Here is a 24,985-nt window from a genome sequence, read left to right on the forward strand (position 1 = left end):
AGTAATGAAGGGGTTATAGGAGTCTAAATGCACTGGCCTTGGAAATGAGGGTGACTGTGGCCTAAAGAGTTTCAGAGCACATGGATGCTGGCTTGGTCCCCAGACATCCTTGGCCCAAAAAAGGGCCATGCACTCCTGCTAGTAGTGTACGTTCTTGGTGCACGTCATCCACTGCCTGCACAACAGTCCAAGAGGGTATGAGAGGGTATAGGAGGGTACGAGGGGAGACGAGATGGTATGAGGGGATACAAGAGGGTATAAGAGGACATGAGAGCGTACGAAAGGGTATAAGACAACACAAGAGGGTATGAGAGGGAATACAAAGGTACGAGAGAGTATAAGAGGCACAGGCAGGTAGAAGACAAATGATGAATTCAAAAGGCTGAAGATTCAGCAGCATCAGTGTTTGACATCACTTAAATTAGCCTACCTACCGAATGTCTAGGTGTGGCACCATTCAGGTGACCGATCTCAACTCTTTATAATGACACCTGGCCAAGCAGCGTTCAGGCAGGGCTCCATAGCTCAGTGGTTAGAGCACTGGTCTTGTAAACCAGGGGTCGCGAGTTCAATTCTCGCTGGGGCCTTTCAGAACTTTTAAATGTCCAGAAAAAAAGATGACCAAGGACACCTGGAGCAGTGAAGGACAGAACTTCACCATTCACAAATCCTTCTAAATACTGCATCCTGTGAAGAAGATTCCAGTGAAATCAGGCGAGTCGTCAGTCTAAGGAATGAGTGGCTTTTCCTGACAGTGCTGTAATCTTTTGCTCTGTCTTGAAGGTCCACTCTGCCACAATAGTCTATAGTTAGAGACTGTAGTTTACCTTTTGAGTCTAATCCTACAATACTTCACCAAATATACCAAAAGTCTGCACCAAAAAACAGAGCAGGGAACACTCTGGACCTGATCTTCAGCAGACCTGTCCCTGCTCTAGATGTGGCTGTGACTCCTTTGGACTTCTCTGATCACCACTTTCTCTCCTTCTGACTCCCCCTCTCCGCTCTTTCAACCACTGCTTCTGCAAGTTCTTCCACTCTTCACCGCAATTTTCGCTCTGTCTCCCCCTCAGCTCTTCCTCATCTTGAATCCTTCTCCTCTCTCCCACTAGAAACTGCTACAGACACTCTTCTTTCATTTATCTCCACCTCTGTCGACCTTCTCTGCCCTTTCTCACCTAGGTCAGCAAATTCTTTTTCACCTTCCCCGTGGCTGTCAGATGTTCTCTGCAACAACCGTAGAGAGCTGAAAGGAAGTGGCGGAAGTCACAACACGACTCCGACCTCCACTCCTATCAGTCTCTTCTCTCCAGGTTCAGAACGGAAGTTGCGGCTGCTAAAGCATCTCACTACAGGGGAAAACTGGAAGCATCTGCATCTGACCCACGCAAACTCTTCACCATCTTCTCCTCTCTCCTCAACCCTTCAACTCCCCCACCACCCACTACCCTGTCTGCACAAGATTTTGTCTCCTTCTTTGAAGAAAAGGTTGACAAGATCCGTTGATCTTTCCCCCCTGCCTCTACCCCGCTCTCTACACTTGGCCCTCCTCCTCCCTCTCAAGGATTCAAGGATTCAAGGAGACTTTATTGTCATTCGCATCACATGTGGTACATGGGGTGGAACGAAATTGTGGTACCCAAGGACCCAGTTTTACCCAGACAGCAGTACTTAAATAAATAAAATATACATAAATATATAAAAATATATGTAAAAATGAAAATGTAAAAATGAAAAATCCCTCCCTCTGTCCTGCTTCTCTCTCTTTCCACAGATGACCTCCTACATCTTCTCACCTCTAATAATCCTACCACCTGTCCGCTAGACCCTGTTACATCCCCTCTGTTCCAAACAATTGCTCCAAACCTCCTTCCTTTCATCTCCTTCATCATAAAAAGCTCTTTGTTGTCAGGTCAGGTACCATCCGCCTTCAAGTCTGCCAGAGTTGTGCCTATCCTAAAGAAGCCTACTCTGGACAGCTTGGACATCAGCAACTACAGACCCATTTCTCTTCTTTCCTTCCTCTCAAAGATTCTCGAACGCTCTGTATACAACCAACTGTCTCTCTTTCTCACCCTGAACAATGTACAGGACCCTAACCAGTCTGGCTTCAAAGCTGCACACTCTACTGAAACTGCTCTCATTGCAGTTACAGAGAAGCTCCATGCAGCTAAAGCTGCCAAACTGTCATCGGTTCTGATCCTTCTTGACCTCTCTGCAGCTTTTAACACAGTGGACCACAAGGTCCTCCTGTCTATCCTTGCCGGCCTTGGAATTACCGGCTCTGCATGGCGATGGTTTGCATCGTACCTGCAGGGATGCTCATACCAGGTCACGTGGCAGGGGGACACGTCCGCTCCTTGTAGTCTCTCCACTGGTGTTCCACAAGGCTCGATTCTTGGTCCTCTTCTTTTCTCACTCTACACTCACTCTCTTGGTAAAGTGATATGCTCTCATGGATTCTCTTACCACTGTTACGCCGACAACACTCAACTCATGCTTTCTTTCCCACCGTCTGACACACAGGTTTCTGCCCGCATCACAGCATGCCTCGCTGATGTCTCTTCTTGGATGGCGGCTCACCACCTCAAACTCAACCCCAGCAAGACGGAGCTGCTGTACATCCCGGGAACTGCTGGACCAAAAAACGATCTTGCCATCTCCTTTGAGAACTCACTGATTACTCCTTCTACAGAAGCTTGAAGCCTTGGTGTAGTCATGGGTGATCAGTTATCGTTTTCAAGTCATGTTGCAAATGTAACTCGGTCCTGCAGATTTCTCCTGTACAACATCCGGAGAATTCGACCCTTCCTCTCTAGAGAGGTCGCCCAGGTGCTCGTTCAGTCTCTCGTCACTTCCAGACTTGACTACTGCAACTCTCTTCCGGCTGGTCTCCCTCTGCGCACCATCAGGCCCCTGCAACTCATCCAGAATGCAGTGGCACGGGTCGTCTTCAACGTCCCTAAATTCAGCCATGTCACTCCACTGCTGCGTTCTCTTCACTGGCTTCCTGTAGCTGCTTCCCGCATCAGATTCAAAACCCTGACGCTGGCCTACAAAGCCAAGAACGGACCAGCCCCTCCGTACTTGATGGCAATGGTCAAAAGCCGATCCGCACCTAGAGCCCTTAGAGCTTCAAGTACGGCTCTGCTCGATCCGCCATCCCTCAAAATCCGTGGAAGTGGTTGGTATGGCGCAACAGATAATACCACTACCTGCTAGTGAGCTACCTCACCACGTAGGAGACTGGGGTTCGATTCCCAGTCTGGGTGACTATGCTGCGCTACACCAATAAGAGTCCTTTGGCAAGACTCCTAACACTATATTGGCCCACCGCTGTAATACAAGTAACCTTGTAAGTCGCTCTGGATAAGAGCGTCAGCTAAATGCCATAAATGTAAGACAAGTGTCCTGGCACCAAAGTGGTGGAACGAGCTTCCCTTGGGTGTCAGAACAGCCGAGTTGCTCGCTGTCTTCAAATGCAGACTGAAGACCCACCTCTTCAGAGAATACAAATGGTTATTGACTTGTGTTTAGTAATGTCTAAAGCTTAAAGGTATCTTTGAACTATTAGTGTATTCTAACTAGCTATGGTTTTTCTTGGATAAATGGTAAAGCACTTTTGTAAGTCGCTCTGGATAAGAGCGTCTGCTAAATGCCGTAAATGTACATTTTCCACAGAGTTACCGAACCCCACAGTTTCTCCCCTTGCCCTGAGGTGACTGCCCACCACCCCAGTTGTGTGCCCTCATGGCCATAATCAGTAGCGTGTGTTCGCTGCCACAGATGGGTTAAATGTGGAGGTTGTGGAAGTGATTAATCTTACTCTCAAAACAGGGCCACACTCTTCTGCTAGTAGTGCACGTTCTTGGTGCACATCGGCCACTGCCTGCACAACAGTCCAAGAGGGTACAAGCAGCTTCTGCAGCACCATTGCTTGACAGATAACAATAAAGTATTGGGACATCCGCTAATTTAAAGTTTCTGCCTAAATCAAGGGGACTTAAGATTTTATTCTGCTTTTGTTGGAGTAACTGTCTACATGCTCCAGGGAAGATGTTCTACTAAAATGTGGAGCACTGCTGTAAAAACCTGTTTGCATTAGTTAGTGAGGTCAGGATGTAGAATGACCAACACCCCCACCTCATCCCTAAGCCCTATACTATTGGCAGCACTTCTCTACAGGGACTAGACAAGCAGTGCATGTGCATTTGCTTATCTGTGTCAGCAATGGGTGCAACTTGAAGTAGCTGAAGACATTAATTAGAAGTGGTGTCCACAAACATTTGGACATACAGCGTATCTGATTTTCCCTGGCTGTTTCTCTGCTTAGGCCCCCCTCTAAAGAAGAGTAAGGGTAAACATCTATTTTAAGTTTAATAAACTTAGTGTCACAATTTAGTATCAACAGTAGAGGGCAGCAAATACAAAGCTCAAAATCAACACGAAGCCAACAGAGCTCTTCAAAAACTATGGCTTTATTTTACAAATAACTTACATAACATACAAAAGTTGTTTAAGCCACATCCATCCCAAAATCCAGAGCTTTTGCTTATTAATGAACATCTGCGTTAAAAGTATAATTTTCTCTCGTGGAGGAAAATGATGTTGTCTACTGGACAACAAGCTTACCTCGACATTTCAGACGTTAATAACCTACATACATTATGTACAAGCCTGCTTTTATAAGGATCAGAATGTAGATCCATGACTCGCTGTCCTTTTCTTCAAGTACTCAGTGGTACCTGACAATTTCCTTTAGACCCCCTTCCAACGTGGTTCCAGGACCGCCTTGTCTACCTCTTCGATGGAGCCAGTGTAGGTACATGTACTATATATAGGAGATGTTCTCTCAGGGGACGATGCAGGTGGCCTTTCGAAGAGCCAGGTAACCCGTCACTACATCTGTGGGGAGCAGGCGGATGTAGGAGAACTCCTCAGATGAGGTAAAGCGTAATTTAGTCTGAGGGTCTGTGTAATTTGCCTGGAAAACAAAGTGCAGAAAAGGAAGTTACAGCAAAGAATGAAACATACACCAAGCCCGACCTGCTTACAAAAACACAGCTAAATGAGCCTTCTATTCAAATGGGTTCAGAAGGCCCTCTCTAGCATCACCAGCTTTAGTTTTGGCTAAAGACTTCTTTTTGTAAATGCTTTTCTATGGCTGACTTACCATCACCTCTGCATTTGACTGTTAAAAATGGCTTTCAAATCTTGCTTCTTTCCATACTGTGCTAATATACAACTGACTCTTTTACTATTCTATCTTAGAGACATTTACATTTACTGCTTTAGCTAACACTCTTATCCAGAGCGGCCTGCATTTGAATCATGTTACACAAGTAAGAGAACGTAAAGTTATGGGTCTTGCCCAAGGACAATGTCGGTATAGTGGTGGGGCTGGGCTGGCCCACCATGCTATACCAACCACATTCAACCAACTACTAACATACATAGACCAAACTGTTGGTACCTTTTTAAGGGGTTAAATTGTCAAGACAATTTTATTAAATTCAATTGGACTTTGAGTTTAATAAAATTGGAAAAAAAAAAACAACAACAATGTTACTGTTAGTTACTTAATGTTAGTCAATTAATGCAAAAATTTACAAATATGTGCAAATGTATGACTGAAGCCTGGGTGATTATACTAATAGTAAAACATAATAAATATGTAGAGCAGTGATGTGTTGTGTGCTTAAATGAACAGTAAAACAGAAAGTCCAGGAGTGTATGCTGAGGTAGACCAGTCTGGTATTGTAGTATCACATATGTAAATGAGGTGTACAGTGCAGTGTTGAGTATAGCAGCTAGTGTTCAGGTAGAGAGAACAGAACACAGCTTATGTATAGAGTTCCAGTTAAAGTGCACAGTGCATACAGTTCCTGAGGCAGTGGAGCTCAGTGTGGGTATGATGAGTGAACTCACCGGTAATCCTGAGATATCAGAGTACTTTTTAGGAGGCTTCATTGAAGGAGGAGAATCTATATTATAATCTATAAGAAGCAGAAGCAGAAGACATGTCTATTGAAACGATTCAAAAACCATGCAAATCATAATCGACTAATATAAAACATAAACTAGTTTAAATCCGAGCTGAGGAGTTCTGACTCATACTTACAGTTGGGATCACTGATTTTCCAGGGTAGTGCTCTCTCGGCTGCCAGAATCTGCTTCAGATTCTTCCATGTCCGATTCTTCTTCCCTGCTGCCGCACCTCCAATACCTGAATGCTACAGAGAACGGAGTGGAGTGAAAACAAGGAAATTACGCATTTGGAGATAAGTAGTCACTGCCAGCATGTGGAAATTAGACACCTCTTATATGCGTCATGTCACAAAACACATGCAGAGCCAAGATTCAAGGACTGTGTGTGTATCTATTAGATTTTTCTTTGGCAAACCACTCTTGTTGCATGTTATGTGTTGTTGATCTTCTGCCTTTCTTTAAATACAGGCATGCAAACTATATTTACAGTAACGGTTTGCCATCGAATAATCTAATTTACACAGTTTTCATCCATTTACCCTAAAGGAACATCTCAGTCAAGTTATATTTGGGGCTTGAATAAATTTGAATGTCCAACTCAGCTAAGTGTCCTGTTACATCTGCTCCAATGCAACTGGTGGTTTAGCAGCACAAGCTGGGATCTCATCTAAAGTCCTACCACAAAGTTGGGGTCTTTAAAAGGCAGAGGCTTGGTGGCAGGCTCAACAGGCTGCGCACAGGCATCTGCTGTAGCAACCGGCTTCCCATCTGCTGAATCAACGATCACAATCTGAAAACACACAAGCAAAGCCAAAAACAATTACCACAGCACACACAAGCTAATATCCTATGCGTCTGTCAGTGAGACTGCCTAGCCAAGTAAAGTCTGCTCAGTTAGATGCTGAACACCCCCCTTAAAATAGACTGGCTCTGTTGCAAAGCAGTCACCTAAATGTTTAGTTAAAAGGGAAGGAGATAGTCAGCACTGCTGCTAACCCGTTCATGACTGGTGATGCTACTAACAACAGCCAAGCCAACAAGAATTAAATAATTTTAATAACTACATCACTAACTTTAATGGCATTTGGCTGATGTTCTTATCCAGAAGAACACACATTTGAATCACGTTACACAGGTAGGTGAACGTAGAAGTTTTGCCCAACAACTTTTAATGTAGCATGGGGAGGTTGTTTAGAAAGCAAGGCTTAATCTTCCACAATTCAAACAATGCACTGACATTTAAAAGATGTCATACAGTGCATTTCCTCAGTATTTTAAAGTGTTCTGAGATGTCTACGTAGATAGAAGACAAGCTGTGCTGCAGTGTTATGGATTGGTTGACCGGGCCTGATAATACAGAGGAAGATCAGCCAGGAAAGAGCTGCAATAGTCAAGCCTCAGAACCTAATAAGAGAAGAAGAGCTGAACCAGGTGCGTTCGAGCAAACTGGACACAAGCGGTAAAGCCCTGTCCTTTTCAACTTCAGCCCCAGTGCATTTTCTTGGTATTTCGTTCCTGCACAGGTTGCCAACCCTATTTCTGGATCTTGGACTTGGATCTCCCGGTCCTACACATTTTAGTGTTTCACATGTTACCAACACAGTTAACTAATTCAACTAGAGTTGGGAATCTTTGTGTTGCAGACGTTTTTAACTCTGCACATGTAGGTATTCAGGTTTCAGGTATTCTCTGATATTATTTCACCATATAGGCTTTTATGGATATTTATGAGTGTTAATAAATGAGTACGTGTTTATGTATGAATATTCATTTATATAGTTACACACAGACTTCCCATCGCCATGGTCCTACAACTTAAACCCTTCGATCACAACATCCCAATCACTGTGGACGCCTGGGTTTCCCCAGTGCCCTCGTTTTTGGAAAGCCATATGGTCACTGTAATCCATACTTTGGTTTCAGAGGTTTCAGAGGATTTAACTCCTTCCCACTGCCACAACATCCCAAAATGGTCACCTATTGTAGTGTGTCTAACGTGCTTAAATTGCATAGAGAAATAATGAACAGATCCTATAATGAAAAATGAACCGACTCTTGAACCGAATCTAAAACCGTACCGAGGCTGAACCTATACCCCTCACCAGAACCAGGGCACTAGCGCCCCCTAGCGATCAAACAACAGCGGAAAAGCAGACTGTCCGCTCTTAAATCCTCGGTCCTGTCTGACCTGAGCTGGTCCAGGCCCAAGGCCGGAGGCTGGTGCAGAAGCAGGCTGCACTTTCCTCTTCTTGCTGTTGTTGTTTACGGTGTTGTTGATCTGGAGCTGCGGAGGTCCGGCGGGACTCGCTGCTCGTTTCTTCCCCCTCGCCGCCGCTAAGACCGGCACTAGTTTAATGGTGCCAGAGGCCCCCGAACTCAGCTCCCCAGTGCCCGCTGAGGCCGGAGTGGACGGAGCTGCCATGGGTTTAAACTGATATCCGCGATAAACAAACACTGAACACACGGTTAGCTACATGCTAACGGATACAGCACCCATAACAGCCGGACAGAAAGTCCGTCTCAGCGCCAGCTTCAGAAAAAACGTTCCGCTTTACTTTAGTTCCGCGTCATTTTAAAAAACCAAACAAATATATAACACATTAAAATAAATAAAAATAGGCAAAATGTAGTTGAAAAGGCAGATCTAAAACAAAAAAGAAAAAAAATACACAAAGACGTTAAAACAAATGAAAACTTAAATATAAAAAAATGAAAAAAAAATAATAATAAAAAATGCACGTTTAGAAGGAATCTGAAGATGACTGTGTAAACTGCTGTTAGTCTATTATGTGATTGCAAATAATAATAAATAATAATAATAAATAGAAAATAAAGACTGTATCTGAAACTAGAGCTAGCTGACTTGATGCCTTACAAGTCAATGCCTAAGAAGGCAGTTCAGTGATAAGGGTCTCTGCTATCGAATCACACTGCCAGGGTATTGACAGCTCACTGCTGGGTTTGAGCATTTAGCTGTGTTGTCGTTAACCATTAGCATTTTTGCCCAATAAAACAGGAGGCTAGACTACTAAACTACTAGATTCAGACATGACTGGGTGCCTTCCTGCCTGAGTCCTCTCTGAGTAGCAGCATTTGTTTACATTTCAGACACAGCAAAAAATATGCATATTACTACAAGTAGGTAAAAAGATAACCATTAAAAACAAAACAAAAATAAATACAATAAAAAAAACAACTTTCATAAAATGCACTGAAATAAATAAGCAAAAAAAAAAAAAAAACATAGAAAAATGGGAAAATGGAAAAATTGTAGGTTCTAGTTCAGGCCTATGAAAAAGCTTTAGGTTTATGCAGTCTTTTGCAAAGGTCTGTCCACCCCTTCTGAATTTGTACGGTTGGTATAGTGTGGTATGTAAGAACACCGCCTTCCCTTTGCCAGAGTAGAGTTTGATTTCCTGTCTCAGTGAGCCACACTACACCAATCAATTCTCAATATGATAAAAACAGAAAAAATAGGAATGTCAAATATGTGCAGGAATATCCCACAATAAAGTTTGTTTCCTGTTGCGGATTTGCTCATTTGTTTATAGTTAGAAAATCAACAAAATGTGTCATTTGACAAGGGGCACCCAAACCTTCGCATAAGACTGTATTATTATAAACGTCCACTTTGAATAAAAAAAAAAAAAAAACAGACATAATATATTCTATACATAACCACATTTGCATAAAACATAATGAAAAGAAAGAGTGAACCACTTTCTTTAAGCCATCTCCCTGAATGTGATTTGAATTTGAGCCTTCGGACAATACCTCACCTTTCCCTCTCCCACCAGTTTCAGTTATTGCTGAAGTTAAGTTTGATTTATGCTTTATGGCAAACTACCTCATTATGAAATAAGGACGATAATGGCATTTACATTTCAATCTCATCTACTGCCCTGGAACAAAATGACTAATTAACTTTGGGCAGGAGAAGGCCTGTAGGTGTGCCTCCTAGGCTATTCATTCCCCTTGCTCTCATGAGTTAAAGACAATACCCACCTCAGTGCTTATGGGGGAGAAGAGAGAAAGAAATCCATTATTCATAATACAGTAATAGCATTTGGAAGATTTACAGTGCCAACCATGCAGAGAATGAATAATACATCTCCATCATCCTCTCTCTCCTTCTCTCTACCTCCCTCTCTCTCTCTCTCCCTACTTGCTTTTTTCTTTCGTTACATGGGAGAAAAAGAGAGGGGCGAGCACACAGAGCAAAGGAAATGACACCAGGCATCGATATAAGCATGGTTACAGGCCTTGTGTTGGCCTTACCCACATCTAACTGTAGGAATATTTATGTACAAGCAAGAAATGATGTACTTGCTCAAGTACTTTAATACATTATATTATATACACAGTGCCATGCAAAAGTTTGAGCACCCTTGGTCAATTTCTTTTGTTATTGTGAATGGTGAGTGAGCAGAAGATGAACTGATCTCCAAAAGCATAAAGTTAAAGATGTTTTTAAAGCATGTTTTAAGCACATTGTGTTTACAATTTTAATGTGAAAAAAGTCAAGTTTGGCCTTCTCAAGAGACTCGAGCTCTCAGATCTTAATTAGCTTGTTAGGGCTTTGGCTTGTTCACTGTCAAGGTTAGGAAAGGCCAGGTAATGCAAATGGCAAAGCGTTCTAAGTACTCTGACCGCTCAAACCTTGTTTTAACCATCAGCAGCCAGGGTCTTCTCTGAGCTGCTTCTTAGCATTCTGACCAGCAAAATGTCCATATCTGATGCCCGCAAAGCAGGTAAAGTCTATATGAAGATAGTGACGCTTAGTCCGGTGGCTGCTTTTATGAAGTAAATAAGAAATGGCAGTTAAAGCAGCTTTATGCGAGACTTGGTATTTCTTGCTCCTGGGCTCCCCCTACAGTGGGGGAGTGTATTTTGTGCTTTGAGCCACCTCTAAAGGACATATTTTACACGTGCAATTTCTGGACAAGCGGAGAGCTACAGAACCATCACTGAAAGTGAATCATGTGGGCTGAGGTGGTACAGTAATATTACAGGATTTTACATGAATATGACTCGGCATACGCAGTGTTACCGAGTTCTCACAAGCATTTTCCTGCTCACTTCTCCATAGTGACATAGTGCAGTTGGCAGTGTGCCGAGCCTGGTGTGGGAATGAGGAAGACCAGTCTCTCTATTATACTCCAGGGAGCATCACAATGATTTAGAAGCTTATTTTAAGGTAAAATGCTAATGCTACCTCTCCAACTGTTAAGCAGAGGTTTGGGGTTGTGTTGCAGCCAGTGGCACTGAAGCTATTTAATGAGTAGAGGGAAGAATGGATTTAATTCTATACCAAAGGATTCTGGAAGGAAACACCACACCATCTGTAAAAAGTGGAAGCTTTTTGAACAGGGGTGCCGAGACTTTTGCACCATAAATACAGTGAAAGAAGAATATGTTGCTTCAGTAAATTGAGTAATACCATAATATGCAAAAGTTTGAGTTCTGAACAGTTTTTTATGGTTTACCCTGACCATGTCCCTTAAAAAAACGTTTTACTTCATTATAGTTTCTGTCCAAACATTAAATGTTTCTTAGTTTGTTTAGATGCGTGAGGGCGCTCTTGAGCGAGTCCAAATTGAATGGGTCTATAATTCTTATTAAGAAAACTGCTCTTGATTTCTCAACACGGACCAGCACTCAACGCTGCTCATATTTTTGAACGCTGTCCAGGTTTATGCTGCGTTCCATCTCAACTGAATGTCACACATTTTTGAGCTCCAAGTAGGGCATGTCAACCGGAATGTCCCCAGAAGTTGGATTTCCTACTTAGAAAGTCAAGAGAGCCTCACCAACCCCAAATTCAGAAATCATGATGGCCGATTAGATTAGATTCACCATAAAACACTGGATTGTCAAACCAGCTGTAAGCTGTTCAGCCACAGCAAAATGTAGCAAAATATATATTTAAACCGAAACAGTGCTCTTTTTAACACGGTCGCGTACAATAAAAGTTGCAGCAGCCTGTTTTGTAAAGGACTTTTTCCCGAATCTGTTGTGTGTTCTGCCTCTCGTTGCTGACTGGGTAAGGCCACTAACACACTCACTGAATGAGACAAAACATACCTCAGATACCACTGCACACCATTTCTCACCATTTCATATTTTTCAGCTCTTTATTACCTTTATTACCTTTAGTACTTTCTACTTTTTTTAATTTATCCCCTACCCTATTTATTGTTTAGTGTCATTTTCCTTTAGTTTAAGACTGTGTTCTGTGTTTCTTTGTTACTTGTCATACATGTTGCTCTCACCAAGACAAATTCCTTGTATGGGTAACATACTTGGTGAAATAAAGAGATTCTGATTCTGATTCTGATTCAACATATTGTTCAACCTGGAAATCGTACCAAAATGTACAAACGTACAATTCACATTAATTATTTATATAATACGTTCTTCTACTTCAAAAATGACAAAAAATACTAATCCTGCCTGAACAACATTTTAATACCTTGTTTAGCCGCATTCATCCCCATCTAATAAGGACTCGGTCAGGAGAACCCTCTTGCATAGTTGCTTCTCAAGAACATCAAACCTTCTAGGTATTAGAGGTATTTAGCTCACATAAAAACACTCTTTTTTGAGAACCCCGTTTTCTACGTTTTCATGTAGACAAGCAAAAAGCAGCTTTTTGGAAATCCTGACATCACAATGTTAACCTCTACACTGTTATTGCTGACTAATGACTGGGTTTACTCTTCCTTTACACTGTGACAAGACATACTGAGCTCACATTTGGATGAAAAAAAAGCCACAAAAACTTATTTCTGCTTGATCAGGAGTGTGTGGGTGAGTTAGACCCCGTTTACACCTGATCACTTTATGTGACTAGTTTCAGGTTTGTATTCTGATAAGATTTTATCCACATGTATTCACACTCGGTAGTCAAATGTGTCTCCGGTTAGTTCAGACTGAAATCTGTGGGACGGAATATGTTGGGGCTGAATTCCCAGTCTATGAATATGCTGTGCTACACCACTAAGAGTCCTTGGGCACGTCTCCTAACACCTTTGCAATATAAGTAACTTTTCTCTGGATAAGAGTGTCAGCTAAATGCAGTAAATGCAAACAGTGTCCTAGAAACAGTGACATTGCCACATCAGGTTTTAGTCTTGCCTTTTCTTGGTGTCACAAAATGGTGCTTCAACATACTGTGCTTAAGTGTGTTTTAGCTGTCAAACTTACTTCTAGAGGAATTTGACCCCCTGCTGGGCTGGCATGCTTACATGTGAATTGTAAAGTAACTGCAGGCATCCATTAGAAGGTGTGTCCACAAACATTTGGACATATAGTGTAGGTTTGGAAATTGTGGTTCAAAGCACACATTCAGTGAGTGTGATGCTTGTATATTAGTGTGATATATCAGGAAAAAGCTCTACTGATCCTCAGGTGGCGAGAATGTCAGCGCAGGACGTGATCAGACTGTTAGTAAGAACAGTCCGTCCACAGCAACAGAGAGAGGAATATTCTAGTAGAGCTGCAGTTACAGATTTAATGTTGGGTTTCCTTTAATTTGTCACCCGTGCTTTAGATTCCCTGTGAGCTGAGAAAAACAACAGGCTTATTTTACATGCAAACACAGTGAGCAGACACCTTCAAAAGAATACCCTCTCTTTTTCATTTTCCCTTTCTGCTTCCATGTGTTTGCTTTGCATTTCGTTATTTGAAGAAGCCGGAGTCATTTCTCCTGCACCGTCGACAGCATCTGACATTATTCCAGCAGAGAGAACCTCACACAGTTAGATAGATAAAAAGATATGTCTGATGAATGAACCGTGATTTTTCAAGGCCTTGCACAGAATAAATGGCCTGTCGTGACTGTTGGTAACTCTGATTTGTCTCATGTATTTTTATTGTAAGTCAGTTTGTGGGAACATGGGGTGCATTTGATTTGATTGAGATTTACAGAAATCAGATGTTCGGTTCAGTCAGGTAGCCATGTAAGATAAAGAAAAATAAAATTCCATGTGTTAATCATTTTAACTTATTTATTGATAAGTGTTTTGGTTTTGAATGCGCCCTCAGTATACACACTTGTTTTCAGGGGGCTATTTGTGTGTACTGAATTTTAATGAATATGTCTATGTGTATATCTCAGTATACTCACTTTTTTATTTAGGGGGCTACTTGCGTATACTGAATATTAACAAATATGTTTATATGTATACCCCCAATATACTCACTTTCTAGGGGGCTACTTGCATATAATGAATTTTAACAAATATATATATATATATATATATATATATATATATATATATAATCACTTTTCTAAGGGGCTACTTGCATATACTGAATATTAACAAATACATTTATATGTATACCCCCAGCATACTCACTTTTTTATTTAGCGGGCTACCCACATATACTGAATATGAACAAATATGTTTATATGTATACTCCCAGTATACTCGCGTATACTGAATATGAACAAATATGTTTATATGTATACCCCCAGTATAATCACTTTTTTTATTTAGGGGGCTACTTTTGTAACATATGCACTGCCCAGTGCTATATAATACCTTCTAATGATGTGTACAACCTCAAAAATGTTTTTATTATTGCGCTGTTCCAACAATATTTTAAGGTGTACACTTGCAGTACACTCATTATTCGTACTGGGTAACTTGTTTATCAGTCAAAGGTACATTTAATGTGGAAAGTTTGAACATTTGAGAGATAAGACAAATTTAAATACTTAACAGATTGCACATGAGCATTTGCTAAAACTGCAACTGAAAAAGTTTGGGACCAGCCCATAATGTTTTCATGGTTTGCTAGTTTCCCTGCAGTAGTATATTAGCAATTAACCACCACTTGGTCTCAAAATAAGGTTTCAACACTCTGGACATGTGGCAGATAGTGTTTTTCATAATACAAATGAGATACCAAACCAACTTTACAGAAAGCTAACACACATTCACCCACATAAAGTCACACTGCACCCTGCACTTTACAACTAGCAGCTCAGTCGTACTGTAACTGAAGGCTAAACCTTTCACTGTAAGCGCCTATGTGTAAACAGTAATGTGTTACATCTGTATATTCATAACTTACAGTGTGTATATTTGAACAGTGCAGTCGTGTGCATACAGTACATTATTATATACAAGCACTTAACACTTTTCCACCTGTGTTAATGTGACATGACAATAAACCTGATAGTACAGCCCATAAATTTAAAGGGCATGGAGGCCATAAAAACTCACTAAGAGCATCCTGGAGAATAAATAGTTGGATTTGTCAGTGGAATAACAAGCATTGGTATTGTGGTAGAGAGCAATCTCAGCCACTCAAATACTACAGTTAGTCTGAACCATGGGTTGTTGCAATGTGAAGAACAGGTGTGAAGAGGTGGTCGAGCTCTTGAGTGAATGACATTGTGGGAATTTTGCATTTGATTCACATATGATTCACATATCATGATCATAGAAGTAATGATTGAAATCTGAGCAGGTCTTTGCCAGTAATTCTTAATCTTAACAGTAGGCTTGACAGTGATGAGTGGATGCCTATGTGTATCACAGGGGCCTGAAGAACATTCCAGACACGTACAGACATCTTTTCATTATGGAATCTGGGACATAATTCATACGGGTATATCATAAACAGCACATCTTGTAGACAGAAGAGAACGCTAGCCTTCTGGCCCAAAACTGCAATTTAAAATTCACATCCTTGCTTATCTGATTGTGTGTTCTTGCTTTTCCCTCGGATGGCCCGCACTGAAACCTTTTCACTCCCGCTGTGGGTGAAAGACTCATATACGAGAGACGGCGAGACAGCTAAAGAAAGCGGTTGACGTCTCATTCATATTTCATCACCACAGCGTTGCTGTTACAAGTGGCCGGCACACGTGGTATATAAATAAACTACTAGAGCCGGAGATGTCGTGTTGCGGCTCCATTGCAAACAAACATGAATGTTTTATGAGGCAAAGTTGAACTGCAGTAAATGAGAGAAAGGGTCGTTTCCCCAGGCCATTGTTTCTAAAGCCACCCCTGTTCAATAAACATTGAATACACCAAGAAGAGGACTGCTGTGCATGTGTGTGTGTGTGTGTGTGTCAGAGCTGCTAATGTAGATGTTTACATTTTCTGTTCCTTCTGGAATGGAAAAACACACACACACTTCTCGCAAATGGATGTGGTATCAGGCCTAATCCGATGGATGATGCTATCAAAGGGGTATCAACTCACATTCCAGGCAGAAACACAGACATAGTCAGTGGTGGCTGCTGTAGTGCTGAAGCATGGCTGACCCTGGCTTTCAAAACTGGGAAAAAGGGAATGGGAATTTTCTTCCCACTTCCTCTGAGCCAAATATCCCACCCACTCACCAGGAATCCCCCTATCACTTGCAACAATCCTTACTTGTGATACTTGTGAAGTCAGCCCTGCCTATTTTTTCGAACTTCCACCAATGCAGCATCAGGCTGGCAACTTGCTCTGAGGAAAGCCTCTGCCAGCCAGTATCACAATGGGACTGATGAGGGGAGAGAGCACCATCTGCCCACCTAGAGAGAGCATAGACGATCGTGCTCTCACAGGCTCTGGCTGCTGATGGCAAAGCAGCATGACCTGGGGTTCACATTCGCGATCCACTGGCCAACAAGACATTTACATTTACATTTAGGCATTTAGCAGACACTCTTATTGTGTGGTTGGTGTGACACAAGTGTGGTTGGTGTGGCGCAACAGATAACACCACTACCGGCCAGTAAGCTACCACACCACGTGAGAGACTAGGGTTTGATTCCTGGTCTGGGTGACTGTGTTGCGCTACACCAATAAGAGTTCTTAGGCAAGACTCCTAACACTACATTGACCCACATTGGTAATACAAGTGACCTTGTAAGTCGCTCTGGATAAGAGCGTCAGCTAAATGCCATAAATGTAAATGTCTTATCCAGAGAAACTTACAAAAGAGTTTTGCTATTTACCCAAGAAAAACCTCACCTAGTTTGAATAGACTAAAAATTCAAAGATACCTCTAAGTTTAGACTCTACTAAACACAAGTCAGTAAGAGGACCACTCTGCTAATCGCCCAAGTATTCTCAGAAGAGGTGGGTCTTCAGTCTGGGTTTGAAGACAGCGAGCAACTCTGCTGTTCGGACACCAGGGGAAGCTCGTTCCACCACTTTGGTGCCAGGACAGAAAAAAGCCTGGACGCTTGTCTTCCGTGGATTTTAAGGAATGTTGGGTCGAGCAGAGCCGTACTTGAAGATCAAAGGGCTCTTGGTGCGGATCGGCTTTTGACCATTGCCATCAAGTATGGAGGGGCTGGTCCGTTCTTGGCTTTGTAGGCCAGCATCAGGGTTTTAGATCTGATGTGAGCAGCAGCTACAGGAAGCCAGTGAAGAGAACACAGCAGTGGGGTGACATGGCTGAATTTAGCAGTGCCACGGAAGAGACACTTTTGGTTCCATAAGAACCCTTTAAGAACCCTTTACATTAAGTGAAGGTTCTTTAAAACTTCTTCACTCCCATACATCTGATCTGCAAACAAAGTTCTTTAAGGAGCCAAAAGTGGTTCTTCTATTTATTTTTAAGAGTGAAGAATACATTATGTAGCCTTGTGAAAGGGGTTAGAGAGGTTAATAGTGAGGCAGGATCAGCTGACTGACATCTTTGGGAAGCTTGTGATGGGGAAAGCTAACACTGTTCTATCTCCTTGGAAGAGGGAAAGTCTGAGTTATTGCCCTCTGGACGACACTTCAGTGTGTTACAGCAGATAACTAAGAGGTTTAGAAAATAATTTATTCAATTGGCTCTATAAATACTTAAAAGGACAGGGAAAAGGGGGAAATTGCCCTCTCTAGCTCAGTTAGAAAAATGCTTACTCACGTCCTACGAAAGTCCTGCAGTTTAAAGACAAGGAAAACCTTCTCCTGATGCTCTTGAAGGTACGTAGGAAAACCTTTTAAAGCTCCGGCTGCTTTGAGGTGAATTTGTTTGAGGCAGACTGTTTATTTATTCTGTTTAAGTACTGTAGTAACTGTAGTAACTGTCTTCAATGACACATCAGTGGAGGAAATGGATCAGAGCAGAAATGAATGTCAGATATGAAGAACTGAGCAGCTTTCAAAGGTAAAGTTAGCAAGCTAGCCCGGAATCTAGATATCTAGGCCCTTAAATTGACTAAATTTTTATGGGGTTACTTGCATATACTGAATTTTAGCAAATGCGTCTAAAAGTGTTTACCCCCAGTGTACCGGGATACTTGCATATACTATATTTTAACTAACATTTATATGTTTATGTGTATATGTTTATTACCCCAGTATACTCACTTTTTGGGATACTTAATTTTAACAAATAAATTATATTCATGTTGAAAACCCTGCAAAAAAAACAGCTTAGACTAACATAGCTGCTAAACAAGCATTTGCTGTGTTTTGGATGCTTGTATGCTAGTCAGTTTTGCTGGTGATGAAACCAGCATATCAGCAGCACTAGGACAGCATAAACCAGCTTTGTAACCTATGCTGGTCTAGACTGTTTTTTAAAGCATGAGAAAGACAGAATTGCCCTGTTCCCCGCAATTTTCATTAGAGTAATACTAATACTAGAGTTAGCTTCTTTACATTTTATTAGCCCATAGATCAATGGGAAGACCTGCTGTCAGCACTGCAGGGATTCCCAATATACAGTGGATTCGCGTAATGCATGCAAGGCATTATAGTGAGAGAACATTTATAAATGTTGGAAGCATGAAAGGGATACAAATATGGATTCTGTCAAAAATGGATTCTTCCCAAAGGTTGGGAAATGAGAGATAATGCTATGCTATAAACTATAGCTTTAGTTTTTATTCAACACCTATATCTGACTTTTTCTATGGCTAATTATAAATCTATAGACTAGTATTTGTGTCAGCTGATGACTGTAGAAAGCATGGACGCTGTGTAAAAAAAAATATTGCACAGGTACAGTGTGGTGTGCTTGCTTACACAGGGTTTGTACTCCTGTAAGCCAGTTGGAGGGTAGTAGTATTACCCATAAACAATAAAAAAAATATAGTGAAATACAAACAATACAGAAAAACATGGACACTGTGGTTTCTATACCTTCCATTCTACAGAAATAAAGCACAAACTGTCCATCACAATAGAAACCAGAGGGGGAGCCACACTCGTCTACTCATGTAGTAGACCCGTCCCTTTTTCCTTGACCAAATGTGTCTTAGACCGCCTTCAGTGAGCTTATTTAACAGAAGCAAACTGGATGTTTCCTTCAGATACCCAGTTTATCCAGAATGTGTACATTTTCAACAGTAACAGCGCAGCTCATGTAAGTTCCACTACAACTCAGCTGCTCCATGTAATGAACAGAAAAGGGTGCAATGCTGGTCCTGCAGACAGTCTCTTCCAGCCAAGCCTTTCAATTACTTCATTCCTAAGTGTAAAAATGACCCAATATTAACACAGGGAAAACTATTGGAATTAGAAACTGGAGATGGAAAGATGGGTTAGAAGAGGACAATGAGATGGAAATGGGCTGTTTTGTCATTGAAATATGAGGATGGGTGGAACTACACATCATACTGCAAGCAGCCAGCAGAGGCACTAGTCCTTCACTTTTGAGAGATGTTGCACTTTCCCTGTTTTCTACAGTCACTGGTGTCAACAGAGTTACCTCAAAGCAAATGTCTGTCTTTCCAACAAAAACACACGTATTTTTGATATCATTAATAAGCATGCATGACCCTATCGCAGTCCAATATACTACAATTTCCAAATAATAAGACAAGCACAAAGTGATCGGAAACAGCTACAGAAGATGTCCACTGAGCACAGTTTTGATTGAAGGATAAGGACTCTAAACTAAATGGGCAAAGTCATGTGACTGATATTGCACTGACAGAAAGACTGTGGTGTGCAAGCATGTACCCCTGTTATGCTGTTGCTAGCATCACAATTCCACTGGCCTAGTTAGCGCAGTTTAACATTTAGCGATTGGCGTATCTAGGCTACTTCAGGATGAGGGTTAAGGAAAACAACTAAGAGTGTTTATAATTGTTTTGTAGGTCACAGTGCTTTGCTATAGTTTTATCCAGGTGTCTCCTCCCTTTAACCCTGTCATAGCCCAAAGTCCTAGTTCCATTTATCAAGATGGGGGTTGGTCTTCCAGCTCAAAGCAGAATTCAACTGAACTCCAGACCACATTCTTTCCCTATGCCATAATCATATGCTAAGGCCATGGTCCGAACTCATCCATCATTTTCATGTGATCTGGAACTACCTGCCATGTTCTTCACTGTTGTGCCCAGACCATCAGTAGTGGTTGGATTTTTCCTCTCCACACATTTACACATGCAGTCCTGTTAGTTCTCAATGGGATTTAAAGCTGGTGATAGTTCTGGTCATGGCATCAACTGAGTTCCCTCAAACCAATCCCAAGCCACTGTAATGCTTTGTCTTGTTGGACTATCCAGTCATTTGTGTGGTTTTCCTCTTTTAAGTTTATAGAAGCATTAGATCTCTTGGAAACATCAGAAACAGTCAATAACCATTAGCATTTAACATGGATGCGTCTGAGAAATTCTTTCAGGCCACCAGCGTATTTTATAACATGTGAAAGAAAGATCAATCTTTTAGTATTGATTTGCACTATTTATTTCTGTGTGGGGCTGCAGAAAGAGAAAGTAATTGTGCCAATTTTGCCCCAAAGCAATAATCACGCTTCTGTTATCCAGAGACTCAGTATGCACACAAGCTGAAACACAAAACGATAAGGAAACTTAATCAGTGTGTTTTTATTATTATACCTCCTAAAATTTGGGAACGCAAAATTAGATCAGTAGAGATTGATTCCACACAGAAAGGATAGCTTTACAAGAATCTGCATTAGTTTTGTGCTTTGAATTAGTTCATCCTTTAGAATCTCTACAACTGGCTTGTAGGCCAGATAACCAGTGATATGCTGCACTGACCCAGTGAGCTGGACATTGATCAACTGCAGTGTGTATGTATTTTAATTGCTCTGTCCTATGTGGCCTAGAGAGGAATATATTCACCTGTTGAGCCTTTGTTTTCTTTCTCATTCTCTTCAGAGGGTTCTTTCAGTAAGTAAGTGTCATGTGGCCTTATGGATAGTGCACTACACTAATGTGTTATCTTTTTTTTTTTTTTTTTTACAAATAAATTTCCATCTTTAATAGACAGGCAAATTTCATCAATTTGGTGAAGACTACTCTTCATGTGTGCCTACCACAAATTCAAAAATCTGCACAACTGTATAATAACAATATCTCACAGAGCTTTTACTTTTGAAACATATAAGCAAGTTCTTTTATGCTTTTATGTAGGTGGAAATATGAATAGACATAATTGACTATAGTTTATAGGGTATTTGCATGCTTGCATGTTTGCACACTCTTGTCTGTGTTCACATAAATGAAGAAATTGCTCTCAAATCTCACACAATGAGGTGTCAACACATGCAGCTAACATCATTACACTGTTACAACAGTGCAGGCCTGAGACGAGGCCTGCTGATAGAGTCTGATGAAAGCATAATAATGTATAATCGACTAAACACAAACAACAATCAGCTAAATACTGCAAACTCATTACTAAATTGGGCTTTAGCAGTGCAAAGAGGCTTCACTTGAGTGACAGATCCATTTTTTGTGTGAAATTCAAGGTTGACAATTAAAACAATCACACTAAGTCTAGTGGAGGTTCTAGACCACTGGGGGGGCCAGTGAACAATAAGAGACGAATGTTAATGTAAAATATAATCAGTTTTCAGTTTCATTGTACTATATTATATATTCTGTATTCTATAGTTTCTCATCTTCCACACAAAAAGATCAACAATGAGCACAATCAACAAACTTTCGGCCTGCTGGTGGGCCATTGGCTGTTTAAGGGGTTAAATGAGGTGTGAGTCACCTCACATTTGCAAACACACAGCAACAAAGTGGGACACTGGTGTAAAAACACATTTTCCAGTCGGAACCGTTTAGTTGTTAAGGACTAGAAGGAGATGTGAACACAGACAAGAGTGTGCAAACATGCAAGCATGCAAATACTCTATAAACTATAGTAAATTCTGTCTATTCATATGTCCACTTACATAAAAGCATAAAAGGACTTGCTTATATGTTTCAAAAGCAATTGCTGTGAGATATTGTTATTATACAGTATGCAGATTTTTGAATTTGTGGTAGGCACACATGAAGAGTCGTCATCACCAAATTGATGAAATGTCCCTGTCTATTAAAGATGGAATTCATTTGTAAAAAAAAAAATATATATATATAGTGTAGTGCACTATCCATAAGGCCACATGACACATACTTACTGAAAGAACCCTCTGAAGAGAATGAGGAAGAAAACAAAGGCTCAACAGGTGAACATATTCCTCTCACCTTCTAGTCCTTCAACTAAACGGTTCCGACTGGAAAATGTGTTTTTACACCAGTGTCCCACTATGTTGCTGTGTGTTTGCAAATGTGAGGTGACTCACACCTCATTTAACTCCTTAAACAGCCAATGGCCCACCAGCAGGTCGAAAGTGTTATTACAAACCCCTAATACCAAAGAATAGCCCCACCAGTCTGTGCAGAATTCCCTGTAGTTACTGGGTTATACACATTCGTGTGTAATAAGCCTTTCAGTGTTAAGGGGTTAATGGGGAGGCCAAGCTTGTATGAGATGATCAGTCTCACCAGGATCTTGCAGCCGTTTCTATGATTGTTGCCTGATGTTGCAGCAGCGTTATCAGTATTTATGGCAATGGTTTTTGGAAAATTAAATGTACCTTTGAGAAACGAAATGATACAGTTGTATAGGTTTTAGTTGACAGGGGCTGTGTAGACATGCCAAACCCCACCCCCTTTCCTCCCACTCCCAAAACATGGACGGCTTGGCTCTGTTCCCTTCTGATCTACAGAAATGAAGCCAATACTGTCTGCCATGTGTTTAAATTTGCATCTTGAGTCTGCACAGAGTGGAGGGTGAATGAATGTGATATCACTTATGACCTTTATTATTCATATTTTCATTACATCCATATGCAAGATCACACACTTTGCTTTTCATGTGGAGTGTTGGGTACAGCCTTTATGGCTGCCATTACCTACTTGGCCAGTTTAAAAATGAATTGGCAGGAGAATATAATGAAGTTTTGGCTTCTGGTGGGTGACTTTTAAGCAAACGTTGGCTTAGAGATTTTTGCTGGACCTAGCAGCTTTGTCTACCACAGGGGAAGCTAGAAATACAGCAGGATCTGTGAACTTTCTTTAAAGATTACCACAGGGACCTGCTGGGCACATGTACCATGATAAAAATACTGCTCGCTGTCTTCCCTTTTCATAGTTTTGTTCTTATGTAGTGCTGCTTTGATTTTGATGGACTAAATAAGGATCAATTTAGGTAGCTGTATTCCACACACACACACACACACACACACACACACACACACTAAATATTGGTCAGAACTTTCCAGAATGAAATGAATGCAAAAAAATGACTACAGCAGCCATGTCCAACACCAAAGCTGCATCTGGCTTCTTAATCTCCACTTTCTTATTCAAGATTTTTGTTCCACCTTAACCTCTTAGAGCAGCTTATTACACACTAAGGAGTATTATTCAGAAACTACTGGGACTTCTGTACAAACTGGTGGGGCTATTCTTCAGTAAGAGAATTTTGTAATAACACTTTCGGCCTGCCAGCAGATCATAGGCTTTTTAAGGGTTTCATTGGTGCAGCAGTTTCATTTTGGTGCCTGTATAGGTGCGAACGGAAAATTCAAATAAGAAGCCAACCTCAGCTTTATCCCATCGCCAGGAAACCACTGAACTTGAAAATTGGAGTTTATAATCTTCAGGGAATATTTTAATGAAAGGCAGATGATAAAATGCAGCATTGTCAGCTCCAGACTGACAATTAGCAAGCTAACTTAGTGAGACTGCTGCCAGCAGTGATGAGTGATGGTGTTTACATCATGCCTGATACTCTAAATGCTGTGATTGGCAATTGAGATGTCTTAGGGTAATCAAATGCTGTTTAATGGGCTAACATTTTGACAGTTTTCCTGAGGATGGAAGATGGCTATGTTAGGATACTCTGCATTTGGAATGCAGTCTGAAAATGGAGATGCCACTGTCCTCCAATACACATTAAGAAATACCAAATATTTCTTAGTCCAATCACAAACACTTTTGTATGACACCTGTTGGCTTGAATTCACCAGTGATGAATTCAGTGGGCAGTGGCGGTTCAGAGGGGGCAGTGGTGGCTCACTGTGTGTGTTCACTACCACAGATGGGTTAAATGCAGAGGACACATTTCGCTGTACATAGTACAGTGACAAATATGTGCACCTTTACCATTGGCTCTGAACACTATTGGGCCTTGAGGTTTAACCTCATAGTTAGCCAGATCTTCAGGATAGAAGGCAGGAAGCAAATGCAAGTAGTCTTAGGCTACGTTCATATTACGAGCCTCATTAATCACTTTTGCTCAGATCAGCTTTGGCTATCTTGACGATTCACATGCATGTAAGTGATCTATATCCACTGCTGATGTGAATGAATCTGTCTCTGAAACAGCACACGTGCAATTTAATATGTTAATATACGTCAACTCTGTTGTTGTTTTGCCGCGCTGCAGGTGCTGACTGATGACTACATCACTTTGCATGTGCATACAGACAAAAGGATGTGTGAAATCCGATCTGACCGTTTGAATTCATTTAAGAAGCCCACAAATTGGATACTTATCAAATCTAGGATCAAATATGAAAGGATATGTTCACACTGCAGGCAAATCGGATGTCCGCACTGTTATTTGCAAGTGATCAGATCAGATTTGTGTGTCCAGGTATCACAAACCTATTTGTGTGGGTTGATGAGGTAACAACATAGATGCTTTCGATATGTCCATCATATCAGGCCGTGTCCACATAAGTCCTTATTGGCAAGTCTCTTCACTCTGCAGCCACCTTTGCGATGCCGCCG

General features: G+C 41.2%; 1 protein-coding gene and 1 non-coding gene across 2 annotated transcripts; one reads left to right on the forward strand and one right to left on the reverse strand.

Annotated features, from left to right (window-relative positions):
• The first annotated feature begins 514 nt into the window (after positions 1 to 514).
• On the forward strand, positions 515 to 587 carry trnat-ugu (transfer RNA threonine (anticodon UGU)). The gene has a single exon. It is a non-coding gene; the product is annotated as a tRNA-Thr (tRNA).
• Positions 588 to 4,482: 3,895 nt separating this feature from the next.
• ino80c (INO80 complex subunit C) lies at positions 4,483 to 8,499 on the reverse strand. The gene is made up of 5 exons (XM_072658926.1): positions 8,177 to 8,499; positions 6,668 to 6,778; positions 6,122 to 6,233; positions 5,929 to 5,996; positions 4,483 to 4,984 (listed from the first exon to the last, which is right to left on the reverse strand). Exons 1-5 carry the CDS (start codon positions 8,408 to 8,410, stop codon positions 4,853 to 4,855), a joined length of 657 nt encoding a protein of 218 aa, XP_072515027.1. The 5' UTR covers positions 8,411 to 8,499; the 3' UTR covers positions 4,483 to 4,852.
• Between the last annotated feature and the right edge of the window lie 16,486 nt (positions 8,500 to 24,985).

The sequence above is a fragment of the Salminus brasiliensis genome, chromosome 1, assembly GCF_030463535.1.
Source record: "Salminus brasiliensis chromosome 1, fSalBra1.hap2, whole genome shotgun sequence".
NCBI classification, from domain to species: Eukaryota; Metazoa; Chordata; class Actinopteri; order Characiformes; family Bryconidae; genus Salminus; species Salminus brasiliensis.